This window comes from Gopherus flavomarginatus, chromosome 3, assembly GCF_025201925.1.
Source record: "Gopherus flavomarginatus isolate rGopFla2 chromosome 3, rGopFla2.mat.asm, whole genome shotgun sequence".
NCBI lineage: Eukaryota > Metazoa > Chordata > Testudines > Testudinidae > Gopherus > Gopherus flavomarginatus.
In genome coordinates, this window is record NC_066619.1 from 151048127 (window position 1) to 151063790 (window position 15664).

Consider the following 15664-nt stretch of genomic DNA (forward strand, 5'->3'; position numbering starts at 1 on the left):
CCATGTTCCAAAACATAAACCAGCAAAGCCCGGTAACTCTCCATTCTGTTCTTGTTCTTTGTGAAATAGGCCTACGACAGTTGAAAATGTGAAGAGAATTGATGGCGTATCTGAAGCAAAATCTGCCATGTTGGTTCCTCTCCTGGATGATATCAAGGAGTTTTGCCATGAAAATAATCTGGAGGTAAGATTTTTCCCTCAGCAAGGTCTTCTGCTTCTTCCTTATTTATGATCTACCTCACCTTGGGATTTACAAGTCCCATTTTTCAGGCTTTCTGGCATGGTCCCGGTCCTTCCTCCAGTTATAGGACAGGACTCTTCTTGTAGCCTGTGAACAGTCCTCCTGAATCACCTCAAGTTGCTGATATTGAGCAAAGCTCTCCTCTCACTCCTCCTCAGGGCTGATTGTGCTTCCCCTGCAGCAAGAAACTGCTGGGCCTGGGTAGTGGCATCCAGCTCGTTTGGTTGGCAGTGTGGAGGGTGACGAGTAGACCAGAGAAAGTGTGCTTCTAAACAGGTTTCTTAAGAAGTTTTCAAAATACAAATCAACTCCTCTCCTTTCATTTCTTCATGCCCTTGTTTTTCCCTTCATGTTCTCCTGTTTCCCATGTTCTTTCTCCCATCTCTTATTAAGGAGTCTTCCTTTCTCTTAGCCAATCTATCTGTGGTGAAGTAGGTGCCCTCCTGAGATACGACTGTCTCATGTAGATCATAGCTAAGCATCCAGTAGGTTACTCAAGGGGCTATCTTCATCACTCCTTGAGTAACTGACAAATGGCTACTGGGATTAGTGGGTAAACTTGATCTTCCACACCCTGGGCTTGGCATGTCATGACTACAAGCTTCTCTGTGGCCAGGGGCGCTGGAACAATGTGTACAGTGGGGGTGCTGAGAGCCATTGAACCAAACTGTAAACCCTGTGTATGGGGGAAACCATATCAATCCAGGGGGTGTCACAGCACCTCTTGTTCCAGCATCTATGCCTGTAGCTGTTCATTTCTTCACATATGCAGTGGAAATCATTTTGATCCAGAAGTTCCAGGTTACACAGTGCATAATGATACTGGATAGGTTCTATATAAATACCTGTGGAACAGATTAACGGCCGTGGCTGGCCTGGAGAACAAGCAAAACCCTGGGGTGTTGAGACCCTCATCCCTAAGGTGGGGGGGACTCTCATCTAAATCCCATGTAGGCCTCAGCAATTCAAGGCATGGCTTGATCTCTCTATCTGATGAAGGGACTAGAAAGTAAACATTTGGCCTAATCCCCCATCCTCCTCCTGGCAGCTGTGGAACAATAATACCTGCTGTAAGATGAGCTCCACAACAAGGTTTCTTTTGCTGGTAACAAAGAAAGGAACCTCACTGTTACTTCCCCAAGAAGGAAGGCCAGATGGCAGCAGTGGAGAGGTTAGAAATTAGTCTGTGCTTGGGTACACCAATGTTGTAGTTCCTAGCCAGCCAGTTCTGGGAATGAAATCTTCAGAATATGGCATCAATGCACACATCTTGTTACACCTAGAGGAGGCCTGATTATTCACCAGTTCCCCAAGCTTGCTTTCCATTCTTTCAGAAATCATATATAAACTCACTAAAATAGTGTGTGGCAAGCATCTAGTTTTTCCTAAAATAGCTAGTAACTATGCAGCCTGTTTTTTAGGATTCATGGTGAATTGCAGACTGAGCTCTTTTGTCATCAATGCTCTTCTTCAGAGTGGCTTGGTTTATATAAAATCAGCGTTCCAGCTCTTGACTTTCAATGGTTCATATTTGAAAACAAGCAAAATGGGTTTTGTTAGCCATTGGTTGTTTTTTTATTTTTTTTAAATGGTATTGATTTGTGGTGCTAAACGTGGATCAAAGCCTGCAGTTATTCACTCAGGCAAAACTTCCAGTAAAGGCAGACTGCAGGATGTGGTCCTAAACATAGTGGCTGGCAAATCTGTAGTGGAAAGTAATGGATATTTTTAATTATAGGGAGGACTGCAGAAGTCCTGGGGCTGTGCTGTTCGCATCTGATCTTAAATGTAGGTGGTTCCCCTCCACACACACACAGACACAGACACAAACACCATCACTGAACTGCTGTCAGTGTCCCTTTTGAGTCCTAGGTCCTAGCTTGTGCTGGTGTACATGCTGTCTTTCTTCACTCAGGTTTCCTTGCTGAGCTGATTTAATTCCTGTCTGGTTTGGTGCTTCAGCCACTGAGGCGATTGTCCTCAGTGTCTTGAATATCTTTTTCAAAAAATAACTGGTCTGGATGGGTCCATTATCTCATTGCTGCCATGACAACCATGGGACTGTTTCAGATGTTTCTGACTCAGCACACAAAGTTGGCTACATCTCAGATTTGATATTTGGGTTGGGGTTGAAGACTGAGACATATGGAATTGGCCTTTGTCATGGTCAGACTATTGCCTGGCCTGGTTTGAGGGCAAGACTCACCTTTGCTTCCCATTTTATTGGTCCATCCTGGGAGACGGTGGACCTGACTGTTCTGAAGGATACTTTGGCCAGTGGACCCACTCTTTCAATACTCTCAATGAACCTTATGATTCCCTTCTTCTGGCCTAGTAGACAGAGTGCTGGACTTAGATTTGAGAGGTCAGAGGTCTGTTCCCAGCTCTGTTGCTGATCTGCTGTGACTTTGGACAAGTCATTTCACTGCTCCATGCCTCAGTTTTGTGAACTGTAAAATGGGGATAATGATACTGACGTCCTTTGTGAAGTGCTTTGGGGATCTAATGGTGAAAAGTGCTAGATATTATTCTGTCCATTACTATCCATATGGTGGCACCTTGTCCCAGTGTGCTTTCTTCACTGATCATTGTGGCAACAGACAAAGCACAGGGGAGCTTCTGTGCTGCCAGTGGCAGAAATCACATTCTGAGTTTTTGCACTCTTATGCTACCCTAGAGGTGAAAGGATTCTTCTTCTCCACTGTAGCGTCTGTAGAGTCCCAACCAGAAGATACGTCCAGGCAGGAAGAGTGCCTGCTGAATTGTCTGTGGTTGGTTAGAGATGAGTTTTTCTCACGGTCATGAGGAGTTTTCTCTCTGCTTCACAGATCAGGTTGCTGGGATGCAGGCTGTGTTCGCCCCTTCTATGAGGCAGAACCGTGTGTGTGTGGCATGAGGTTGGGAGAAGGAGTCTTGTCAAGTTTTTAAAAAAAGTCTTAACTTAGAACACACAAAAACATGTATTTATTTAAAAATAAAAGATTATACTGTAATACAGAGTGTATTACAGTACATAGGAGTATCAAACTCTTTTAACAGTGCAGTGGCGGGAGGGATAGCTCAGTGGTTTGAGCAGTGGCCTGCTAAACGCAAGGTTGTGAGTTCAATCCTTGAGGGGGTGATTTAGGCATCTGGAGCAAAAATCTGTCTGGGGATTGGTCCTGCTTTGAGCAGGGGGTTGGACTAGATGACCTCCTGAGGTCCCTTCCAACCCTGCTATTCTATGATTATAATTCAGAAACTCACAAGCCAATCTGGTGTGTGTCAGTCCAGACACCAGTTATTTTGGGACCCCCTCAGGTATGTTACACAGACTATCCCATAGCTTGCTTCAGCACACCTGTGTGTGCGTGTGCATATGAATTATAAGCACCCATCTTGGGACTGTCCTACTGTTTATGTGTGGAACACAGTCTGACTGTACAGTTTAGTTTGCTCAAAGTCTAGCTCTTCCATTTCCAATTCCAGAGCAGATGACCAGACAGGATGATTTCTTGGGTATTATTCCTGTTAACTGTTGTTTGTCGCCTTACAGACAGACACGTTCCCTACTTGCGGATCTAGGGAAAAGCAGCCGGCAGCCCTCCAGAAGAGAGGTGGGTGCAGCCCCCTTCCACAGTCACAGCTCATAACATACATGCTTTTCCATGAGAAGAACCAGTCTTTGGTAAGTTATTTCCCATTGGTGGGGATGTGGCCATGCTGGTTGTCTAAAATAGGGGGTGGGAATATTGTGTGTATGGAGATTGCAAACTTGTTAAAACATAAGACTTGAGGGCCAGACTGAGTTAGTTGCTGCTGTTCTCTTAAATTCTACCTACACTGCCAGTGAGCCCCGGGCTGGTGAATACCATGTCCTTGTTCTGGATATAAAAAATCAAACCGTTTGCATTGTACCTCCATATAAGAGTCGAATGGCCTGGAAAAAGCCCCACAGGAAAATTCAGTGCAAAATTGAAAGGCTAAATATCAGTGCAACTTTCTGATTAAGACTTCCAAAGCTGTGACTGTTTCTGCACCCGGATCTCAGCCATGTTATTCACATTGCTAAGACAGGCACTTGGGAGTTGGTAGTGCACAAAATACTCCATTTGCACAGTTCTAGGAACCGTGATTTGGAATGACCTTTTGTGCATTTAAGGGCAAATCTGCCCTTGCAGCAGAGAGAGGTCCCCAGGCATCAACCCAAGTATAGTTCTTCTATCCAGGAGAGAAGATTTGGAGATCTGCTCAGCAGGTAGGCACATCTCTGTAGTGCATACAAGGGGTGGGCAGATGGCGCAAGGACAGAGAGAAGTTAAGAGTTTAAATGGAGAAGATTAATTATTTGGGCAGTGGATAGGAATGTTGGCCCAGATTCAGCCCTTTCACGACTGGTTTTGGAACACTTCGTACACTTAAAAACAATGGGTTTGTTTCTCTTGATTAAAATGCACCTATCAGCAATAGCAGCAGTCTATACTCATGTAAAGGTTAAAGCCACCTTCTCATACAGTCTAGTGAAAAACTTTTTAAAAAGTTTATTGAATCTGTATCCCCCAGTTCGTGACCCAGTCCCTCCATGGAATTTGAATGTAGTAGTAATATAACCTATATCTTCCGTGTTTGAGCCTCTACGGCAGGGGTCAACAGCCTTTCAGAAGTGGTGTGCTGGGTCTTTATTTATTCACTTTAATTTAAGGTTTCGCGTGCAGGTCATACATTTTAAAGTTTTTAGAAGATCTATTTCTATAAGTCTATAATATATAACTAAACTTTTGTTGTATGTAAAGTAAATAAGGTTTTTTAAATGTTAAGAAACTTCATTTAAAATTAAATTGAAATGCAGAGCCCCCGGGCCAGTAGCCAGGCCCAGGCAGTGTGAGTGCCGCTGAAAATCAGATTGTGTGCCGCCTTTGGCACGTGTGCCATAGGTTGCCTACCCTGCTCTACGGGATTGTTTGCTGTTTCATCTTTCTATAAAAACAGCTTTTCATAACAGCAGTTTCTTCCGCTAGAAGAATTAGTGAGTTCTATGCATTCATGGCAGACCACCCTCCCCAGAGTACTTTTCATAAAGATAAAGTGATCTTAGACCACATCCTAAATTCCTTCCAAAGGCAGTCTCGGAGTTCCGTATCAATCAGAGGAGAACTTTACCTGCATTTTTTTCCTAAACCTAATTGGCATAAAAGGGAGTCTAGATTACATTGCTTACAAGAGCGCTCTTAGTTTATATTACCTGGTACTTCTAAGGGTCAGGCCATTTCAGCACAGTCCCTATCCAGATGGATTAGCCTTTGTATTGAGGAATGTTACCAAAAAAGCTTCCCTTGCTCCTTCTGGTCCTCTTAGAACCCATTCTACTAGAAGGACAGGTACATCTGTAGCAGTCTCCAAACATATTCCTCATATTGAAATATGCAGGGCTGCTCCATGCAGTTCAAGTCACACTTTTACAAGACATTATGCATTGGATCTGGCATCCAGCTCTGAAGCACAGTTTGGCGGAGTGGTGCTTCAGTCATTATTTAATTAAAACTCCGCTCCCTTCTTCCTTATTTACAGTACTGCTTGGCTAACTATCCCAAGAGTGGGAATGTGCAGAGGACACTCAAAGTAGTAGTGAAGGTTGGGTGTTTGTAATCGGAATTCTTTGAGGTGTACTCTGCATATTCACACTCCCCACCTGCATTCCTCGCTCCTGCGGTGTCCTAATGTCACTGTTACTTGGTATATTCCACTGTAGTAGTTGGAAGGAACTGAGAGGGCAGTAGCGCCAAGCCCTCCTTTTATAGCCGCATCCACAGAACGCGCCCCAATGCTGGGGGTGAGGGAGGGATGTGTGCTGACATGCACTGCTGGTAGAAGGTGGCACCGTCCTGGCTGCTCCCAGTCAGTGCATCACAGGAGTGAACATGCAAGAGTCTGTCTCAAAGAACTCCACTTACAAATAGCCAACCTTCATTTCTTAATCATAACGTGACCTTAACATGGGGCTTGCATTGAACTCCTTATTAATTTGTTGTATAGGCGGAGAGCCATAACACACAGGGAGAAATAGGCATGTTGCTTTGTGCCTGTCGAAGGAGTGTTCCATAATCCATTGCTTTTATATCTTTTTTGTTAAGCTTTTCACTTTTTATCACTCGTTGATCAGTTAGTATGATGCTGAAATAGCTTCAAATTTCTCTTGTCCCTCCCAAGAGTGTCTGAGTGAACCTTGTCAGATAGTCGCTAAATTAAAATGCCCAAGGACTAATTAACGAGAAGCAATAGAACAATTAGTGCTAGGTAATTTGATGCCCAGGGCCTGCCTTGTGCAGGAGGTCAGACTAGATGATCAGATTGGTCCCTTCTGACCTATGAGTCTATGAGTCTATGATTATTGCATTTCCCCTGTGTGTATTGTCTGGTGGAAAGTCAATAAAAGAAACATAAAGCCTAATTCTTTCAGGGAAAATAATTAATTTTAAATCTATCCTGTAAAATCAAAGAGGTTGCCCTAAGATTGGGGTAATGGAGTCCACCTGAAAGAACTTGAAACACTTTGTTTGTTATCATTTCTATTCTGGTGGTGCCAACAATGACATTAGGACTCAGCGAGGGTTGCTGCGTTTACTGATCTCTTGCAGTTAAGGTGTAGATAATTGGCTGCTTTATTGAGGGACGTTTTGGGCTTTAACAAACCGAACGTTACAAGTGAGCTGAGCTATTATACAGTTACAGCTACTAGATTGTCATTAAACTGTCTCTCCATCACCAGTGAAGTCCTGTAGCCCCAGAAATAGCTATAGAAGGCCCCATATGTGGTGAAAATATGATTCCCTTTGCATGGTGCAGACTGCCATGCTCAGGGATTGATCTGTTTCTTCCAGGTAGCAGAGCGGAGCTTGGTGGTGGCTGTCTCTGTAGCAGTGTAGGGGCGATTGTAAGCAGACCAGAGGTAGAGCACAAACCATGGAGATGCAGTGGCCCAGCATAGCATGTAGGTCCTGGCCACAGCTCATTGTCTCTTTTTGCTCCAGCCCCATGACAGTTTAGTAGCGAGTCTGGAGCAGTCCTGTGGCCACTGCTAAAGGATGGAGCTCTGGGTTCTGTCCATTAGACATTTGAATGCGGAGCAGAATCCTTTCTACGCATGGGATTTCAGGGTCACATTGAGAAGTTGCTCTCCAAGCCAGAAATAATCTTTTGAAATGAAACCTCTTCACAGATTGGATTCAGTGTCTGAAAAAGATCAGAAAAATGTGCCTTGTGATGTGGTTTGGAGTTCTTGTTGTGTGGTCTCCTGTTCTTGCGGTTGGTTTGTGAAGCAGCAGCAGCACCATGCATTATCATTTATTATTTGTATTACCATGGTGCCTCGGAGCCCCAGTCACAGACCAGGACTCCACTGTGTTAGGGGCTGTACAAACAGAACAAAAAGACAATCCCTGCCCTAAAGAGCCTCTCAGAGCAATCTAAGCATAAAAGAAGAAACAACAGATGAATACAGACAGGCAGGGAGAGTACAGGAAAACATCAAGACATTACAGGCAGTGGTCGCAGCACACCAGCAGCCTAACCACTATCATGTTTTTTGTAGGCATCACAGCAAAGGAGACTTTTGAGGGCAGGTCTACACTACAAATGTACATCAGCGCAGCAGCACAGATGCAGCTTTGCTGCTGTAGCATGTCTGGTGAAGACGCTATAAGCTAACGGGAGAGAGCTTTCCCATCGGCTTCATAACTCCACCTCTGCGAGAGGCGGGAGCTATGTCAGCAGGAGAAGCTGTCTCAATGATATAGCGCTGCCTACTCGGGGAGTTAAGGACGGTATAACTATGTTGCTTAGTGGTATGGATTTTTCACATCCCTGAGTGACAGTTATAGTGAAGTAAGTGTGCAGTTTAGACCAAGCCTAAGGAAGGTTTTGAAGCAGGATAAGGAGTTGGTTTTGCAGATGTTTATGGGGAGCTCCTCCCAGGCATGCGGGGCCGCGTGGGAGAAAGCACCAAGGTGCTAGTTTGAACATTTAGCAAGTGGGTGATAAAGGATGGAGCCATGGGCCAACTGGAGGTAGGAGCCAACCTTTTGATACTGAATGAAAGATGAAAGGTAAGTGGGAATAGGCTGTGAAAGGCATTGAAAGTGAAGAGTAGAAGGTTATGTTTGAAATAATAGAGAAAGTGAGGAGTCAGTGCTGGGATTCAAAGAGGGCTTTGGTTCTTTTGTTGTTAGATCTCATATACTTTTACCACTTCAGATCTCTTCTCTCATTGTTTCCCCAGAAGAGTATAAGTGAAAGCAGGTCTCTGCCTCTCTCTGTGGTCGGCTCTCATTTATCCCAAGCCATGAAAGCTGGCTACCCAGTCGACTTAGAGCGAGCGGGTCTGACTCCTGAAGTTCAGAAGGTTATTACTGATATCATCCAAAACCCTCCCATCAACTCAGGTGAGAAGCACAGCTCTAGACTGAAGGTCTCAATGACAGTCATTGGGATATGGATAAAGCAAACAAGAAACCTGTGTATCCTGTTTGTTCCTTTGGTGAGAATTCATCACTCTGAGGACCCATTCCTGAGCCAAACTGAGCATGGCAGGGCAAAGAGCATTCCCCCTCAGGTGTGAAGCCAATGGGAGATAAGGGTGAATGGAAAGCTACAGCCTCAAGCCATGAAAGAGAGGAGGAGGGAAGTTTTCTTTAAGAACTTCTGAGTTGAGTGCATACACAAGATTGGTGTCTCAACAATATGTAAAAAGATCCAGACATTTTTTAACTGTGTCCATATTTAGGTACCTAACTTCAGCCTCTGAGTTTGAAAATATTGGCCCCAGTGAATAGTTATACTTAGGCACCAGCAGCATGCCAAGTGAATCCTTGAAAATATCTTGAATTTCCTCTGATTGCAAACCTGGGTCATTTAAGATACTGGGTGACAAAGAGAACCAGACAAGTAAACTAATAAATAGGTTGTTACCTGCATTTTAAAACTTATCAGAATTCTGATAAATGTTAGATGGGCACCTGATTTAGTGATTTAAGCTCACAGTCGGTAGCCCCAAAGCAGGGTTTCGATTTCCAGCTTTTCCACTGATCTACTGTTTGGCCTTGGCTGAGTCATGTCATCTCTGAGATTGTTTTCCCATCAGAAGGAAGCAGCTTTCATCCCTCCATATTGCAGGCGAGGTAATGGAGATGTTACATTTGTCACTTCTAGCAGAGCTAGAGATAGAACCCAGATCATCAATATTTGCCATATTAGAGATGATCTTCATTCTGTTTAAAAGGACACCAATTACAGTTGTAACCCCCACACCTCCTGGGTGTGAGGTTCTGTCCCATCTAGTGGCACCGAGACCACTTAGAGAGAGAGAGAAATTAGTCTGCTACCAGCCAGTTGGCTTTTTGCTCATGTGGTAGAGGCTCGTGCACTAAGCTCCAGAGGTTCGATCCTGCTTGACGACGACCAGGGTCTGTCGGCGTTATAAGTGGGGGCTTGTCTGGGATTTCAGTGGGGAAGTCTCTGAAGCTCGGGATGCGCTTCCTCAGCTAGGTGAAATATGTAACCCCCATACCTCCTGGGTGTGGGGTTCTGTCCCATCTAGTGCCACCGAGATCACTTAGAGAGAGAGAGAGAGCTAAAAATGAGTCTGCTCTACAGCCTTAGCTAAGAGCCAGTTGGCTTTTAACTCATGCTGTAAAGGCTCATGCACTAAGCTCCGGAGGTCCCTGGTTCAATCCCACCTGCCAACGACCGGGGTCTGTCGGCATTACACAGTAAAAATTAAGGAAGAATGCTCTGGGTCTTCTCTTCTTTCCACACCCCCAACCTATCGGGGCCATTAATGAGTCACTGAAATTCGCAAGAGGAACGCTTAGGAGGTGCTTAGAATGAGCAGAGGAGTTTCTGGGAGTCTGAATGCTCATTCTCACCAGCTCAGCAATTCCCTGCTGTAGAGCTGGGCTCCATTATTTTTGGACTTTTTACGCTAAGCTGACCTATAGGTAGGTCAGTGATCATATGCCACTTTCTAGGGCTTGTGGGCCCAGAAGCAATTCAGATTGTACCTGTTAATCAGCACTGTCAAGATAAGTTTCTTATCTGTACAACAGATAGCCCCATCAAATCTGAATGACTTCCACAGGGTGGAGTGTTTAACTCTGTGCATTTAATTCAGCTGGGACAGTGACACCTGGCTGCTACGTTTATAGTCCGTTGCTCCTTTGTTTCCATGTGCTAACTCAATGCGTGGTGTTTGGACTGCCGCACTCTGTTCAACAAGTTCTGCAACAAATCTACTTCCACTTAACTACAAAAATCAGGAGAACACTTGTTAAGCTTTTCTGTAAGGTTTTGGATGTAAACTATTTTTGTCCCTTTTAAGTAAAATGAAGAATATTGTCAGTATTTCCCAGGGATGATTCATCTGTGTTCTGTGCATCACTTTATTTCTAGATAGCAGAATGTGAGCAGTTGTTAAATGATAAACACTTTTCAGACTAGAAAGAAGATGCAACCTTTAACAGTGAGGGCAATCAGTGGATGGAGCAATGGGCCAAGGGGTGTGGTGGATACTCCATCGCTTGGAGTCTTTAAATTAGGATGGCATATTTTTAATAAAAGATCTGCTCTACAGGGGGCCAGACTAGATGATCACAGTGGTCCCTTCTGACCTTAAACTCTGTGAATTTATGAAATTGTTCATGAAAGGTACCAGCGCCACCTTATGGTGTGTAATGATTAGAGGGGCAAGGGAGAGTTGGGGGAGGAGATTGAGATGGGGAGGTGGCCATGACATTAGGGTATGTGATCGACAGTGACATCAATGACCACTGTTCTGGATAAAAATGAAGAAATAATAGACATTTGTGGCTAGCATTTATTGTTAAAGTTGATACTGTGATTGGACATGGTCCTTTTTGAATATGTTTTGTTTAAATAAAACAACGAAAATGCCACACCACCTTTTTAAGCACCAACTTATAGATACACATTCTTAGGCTGTGAGGAGGAGATACTGGAGACATATTTTTTCTTTATTTTTTTATGAAAGTGTCCTTTTAGCTTTTGGTCAGTTTTAGTTTCTCTGAAATGTCCAGACCCCTTTACGCTCCTGCTTTTCCATGAGCCCAGAAACCCTTTTAGGAGCAGTTAGAGGGCTATCCAGACACCTTCAACTCACTTTCAATGGCATAAACTCAACTGGGTGCTCGGAGAACTCCAGTTTCAGTTGGACAGAAAGCCAGGGTTGCACTGACCAGTGCTGCTGAAAAACAGCTGGATCAGCGGGAGAGAGGAGTTCGAAATGATTTGTCTACCATGAGCCCCTGGCTCCATCTACTACCAATCATAGGTGGACAGACTCCTACAGTGCTCCTCTTCGCTAAGAAAGTGAATTGTCGATGCAGTCTTAAAATAAGAGGAAAGCTGTAGAAGAGCCTAGCTGCCTTTAAAGTACAGCAACTGGTTGGAGTAGGGGAAGGAAAGTTGGGGAGAAGAGTGCTAATGGCTTGTTGGACCAGATTTTACTGCAGTGGGATTGCACGGCTGTAAGTGAGGTCAGGATTGCTGATTGGGCTAATGTTTTCCTTTCTGATGAAGTTCACGCTGTGAACTGTATTTTATTGTATTGTTTAACCCATTCCATGCTGTAAAATATGCTGCGCTTTAATGAGGGGAAAATTCACTGGCTGTTGATGTTGAACCTTCCTTCCCCAAAGCTCAACGGAGTGCTCCTGGAGCTCTGATTTGGAGAAGCACTTCAGGAACTTGGGGAATTTATTAAAATATATATAATTTTTTCCTTCCAAGATGTAACCAGAATGACAGCGATTAGAGCACTGGTCCCTGCGAATATTGAGCTGTACCTGATCCGAATGGCAATTGCACTGCTGGAGAAAGGATGTGGAAATGGGCAGCTGGGCCAAGCGTGTGACTCAGGCAAGAAAAGCCTCTCAGCTGAGTGTGAAGGGCTGCCGGCCAGCATGGGGCCAGCCCAGAAGAGCAAGGAAGGAACGTCGCGGATGGAAACAGAGGTTAGTAAACCAAGTTGTAAACCAGTCTGCTTCTGCAAAAAGAACATCTATTTCATAGAGACATCGTAATGTTTGATTTCAGGTGCTTTTTATAATGCCTTTAAGTGGTGTTCTGATTAACTTCTTATACATCAGGTACCAATGGAAGTAGCTACATTTTTATCACAATTCAAGTTTTCAACCTGTTGTTAATCACTGAAATCAGCTTTGTATAGGAGAAACCTCTAAAAATAGCATGTTTAAGATTCCAGACACACCACAGAATATAAGTGTATTCCTAAAAAACACATACAGCTCTGGGCAACATTGGAAGTGCCTGTAAGTTTGTGCCACCTGATAGCTGTTTATTTGCTCTGTGATTTGGTCTGGTCTTGAAAGTATGGGTGTCTAAGGTACATAGATCTTAACTGACATTGGATGGCAACCAAATTGGCAGTTTCTGAGCGGCAAATGGAGCCTGGCCTCCCCCATCATCTCTGGGAGTGATCCCTCATGTGTTAATTTCAAGGCACGTTGGGCCAGATGATGTCCCCAAGACTCACAGGTGGAGGGGGGGGGGACCCTTCTTGGCTGACACCTTTTTCCTCAGTGGAAAGGGGAGAACTGCAGCACAGTCCCTCCCTTCTTCAGATATCGTGCAGAGCTGTCGGTGGGGCTAAGGACCTGTGGGTGGGGAGAGGTTGGACTGGGTTTAGGGTTGTCCATCATCCTCTTCTTTCCATGCAAGCCCTGCAAGGGAACTGGCCAAAAAGAAGGTAGCTTAAGGCTTGTACTGCAGACTCTCCCACTGTGAGTTCTGGTCTACACTGACTGGTATGTGATGTTCAGCATAGGGGCAGGTAACAGAATTGCTGGTAAAAAGAACAGGAGTACTTGTGGCACCTTAGAGACTAACAAATTTATTTGAGCATAAGCTTTCGTGGGCTAAAACCCACTTCATCGGATGCATAGAATGGAACACACAGACAGGAGATATTTATACAGGCAGAGAACATGAAAAGGTGGGAGTAGCCATACCAGCTGTAAGAGGCCAATCAATTGAGATGAGCTATCATCAGCAGGAGAGAGGAAAAAAACTTTTGTGGTGTGGAGTAGGCCTAAGCCTGCGCTAACTTTGCCCTGCGCCCCTCCATTCTCTGCAGCATGTGTTCCATGGAAAGCTGCATGGGGGAGCTCCTTGCCACACAGCTCCATTCAGGTGGTGGTACAGATGATTCTCAGAGGTCAGGAATCCCATGCATGTGGTCTGTGCGTGGTGCAGATCCCCTGGTGTCCACAAGCCTGGGGAGGAGAGCTCCCTGCTTGTTCTACAGCAGGGGTAAGCTTGTTCTCCCTCCCCCATTCCCTATCTCCTCCGGAAAGGTATGTGGGAGTTGTGCAGGAGGAATATCCTGGAACTTTTCCTGCTCTCAGCCAGGTTGCTCCTGTGTTTTCCATGAGAAGGGCTGTTCTGAGCTTCAAGTGGAGAGGGGGAAGCTTTTGCTATCCCATGTGCTTTCCTGTCCTGTGGGTAAATGATATGAATGCTCAGAAGTCTCTCTTCTTGCACTGTTCAGACACTACCTACTCCTCTGTGGAATTATGAAAACCTTGTTCAGACTTCCTGTGGCACCTCGGCCAAGTCACTCAGGCTCTCTGTGCCTCAGTTCCCCATCGTACAGTAGGGATAATGCCCTGCCTCACAGGGGGGTTGTGTGGGTAAACACATTAAAGATTGTGAAGTGCTCAGAGATGGAGCCGTATGAATGCCTAAGATAGATAGATTGAAGACTGTGCCAGGCATTTAGGAGCAAGGTGGACTTCTGGACAGTGTGCCCCCCTGGGCAGCAGATTTCAAAAGCGCTACCTGACAGGTCACTCATAAGAACGGCCATACTGGGTCAGACCAAGGGTCCTTCTAGCCCAGTATCCAGTCCTCTGACAGTGGCCAATGCCAGGTGCTTCAGAGGGAATGAACAGAACAGGGAATCATCAAGTAATCCATCCCCTGTCGCCCATTCCCATCTTCTGGCAAACAGAGGTTAGGGACATCATCCCTGCCCATCCTGGCTAATAGCCATTGATGGACTGATCCTCCTTGAACTTATCTAATTATTTTTTTGAACTCTGTTACAGTCTTGGCCTTCACAACATCCTCTGGCAAAGAGTTCCACAGGTTGACTGTGTGATGTGTGAAGAAATACTTCCTTTTCTTTGTTTTAAACCTGATGCTTATTTATTTTATTTGGTGATCCCTAGTTCCTGTGCTATGAGAAGGCATAAATAACTCTTCCTGATTTACTTTCTCCCCACCAATCATGATTTTATAGACCTCGATCATTTCCCCTCTTAGTCATCTCTTTTCCAAGCTGAACAGTCCAGGTTCTTCTTCGAGTGATTGCTCATATCCATTCCAGTTAGGTGTGTGCGCGCCGCGTGCACGTTCGTCGGAGAAACTTTTACCCTAACAACCCAGGCGGGTCGGCTGGGCGCCCCCTGGAGTGGCTCCGCTATGGCGCCCAATATATATCCCAGCCGACCCGGCCACCCTTCAGTTCCTTCTTACCGCCCGTGTCGGTCGTTGGAACTGTGGAGCGCGGCTTCGCTGACCTCCACACTCCCTAGCAGCTCTTTTCGCTATCGTTGTTATATAGTAGTTATAGTTAATTGTTGTGTGTATATGTGTATATATATATATATATATGTATATATATATATATAATTATTTAGTCAGTTAGTTAGTTAGTGTTAATAGTGTAGTTATTAGTTATAGTTTGAGGGGATCGGGGACCCCCCCCACCTTCCCCGCACCGGGAGCCGGAGCTCATGCCCGGCTCATCGGGTTTCAAGCAGTGCTCGGCTTGTCACAAGCCTATGCCAGTTGGAGACCCCTATGACTCCTGCTTGAAGTGCCTCGGGGAGTCGCACTTATCGGCTAAGTGCTCAATCTGCAAGTCTTTCAAGCCGAGAACCAAGAAGGAGTGAGACATTAGATTAAGACAGCTCCTTATGGAAGCGGCCCTGATACCTCCACCCTCGGCACCGAGCACAAGTCAGCCGGTAAGCAAGGGCACCGCCACGGCACCGAGTGCTGCCACCAAGGACTCACGGCACCGGCCTCCGCCGGCGCCAAAACCGGCTCCGAGCTGCTCCCTCTCCCTGAGGTTGAAGACGGCGAAGGCGCAGATCATCCCGCCAGCAGCTGCCTCGCAGTCAGAGCCTGCGCCAAAGACGGACCACCCGGCACCGATACCTGCCGCGGCACCGTCTAAGCCGGTACCGTTGACTCCGACCCCACGAGGGCCGTCGAGTCCGGCACCTGGCGGCTCCCCGGTGCCCACCGCGGTAGAGCCTGCTTCGCCATCTACCCCGGAGACGTTTGCCGCAGTGAGGGATCTGATCACGATCACCGATGCGCCACCGCCCTTACCCCCGGCACTGC

The 15664-nt window shown here is 45.6% G+C and overlaps 1 protein-coding gene across 7 annotated transcripts in view; it reads left to right on the forward strand.

The window, feature by feature from the left end:
• WRN (WRN RecQ like helicase) overlaps nt 1–15664 on the forward strand; it is a 107692-nt gene that overhangs the window by 78135 nt on the left and 13893 nt on the right. For all 7 annotated transcript variants that reach the window (XM_050944972.1, XM_050944971.1, XM_050944969.1 and 4 more), the window contains 4 exons: nt 70–184; nt 3777–3908; nt 8496–8658; nt 12020–12243. In XM_050944972.1, the coding sequence (XP_050800929.1) occupies nt 70–184; nt 3777–3908; nt 8496–8658; nt 12020–12243 (634 nt within the window). The remainder of the gene's footprint in view (nt 1–69; nt 185–3776; nt 3909–8495; nt 8659–12019; nt 12244–15664) is intronic.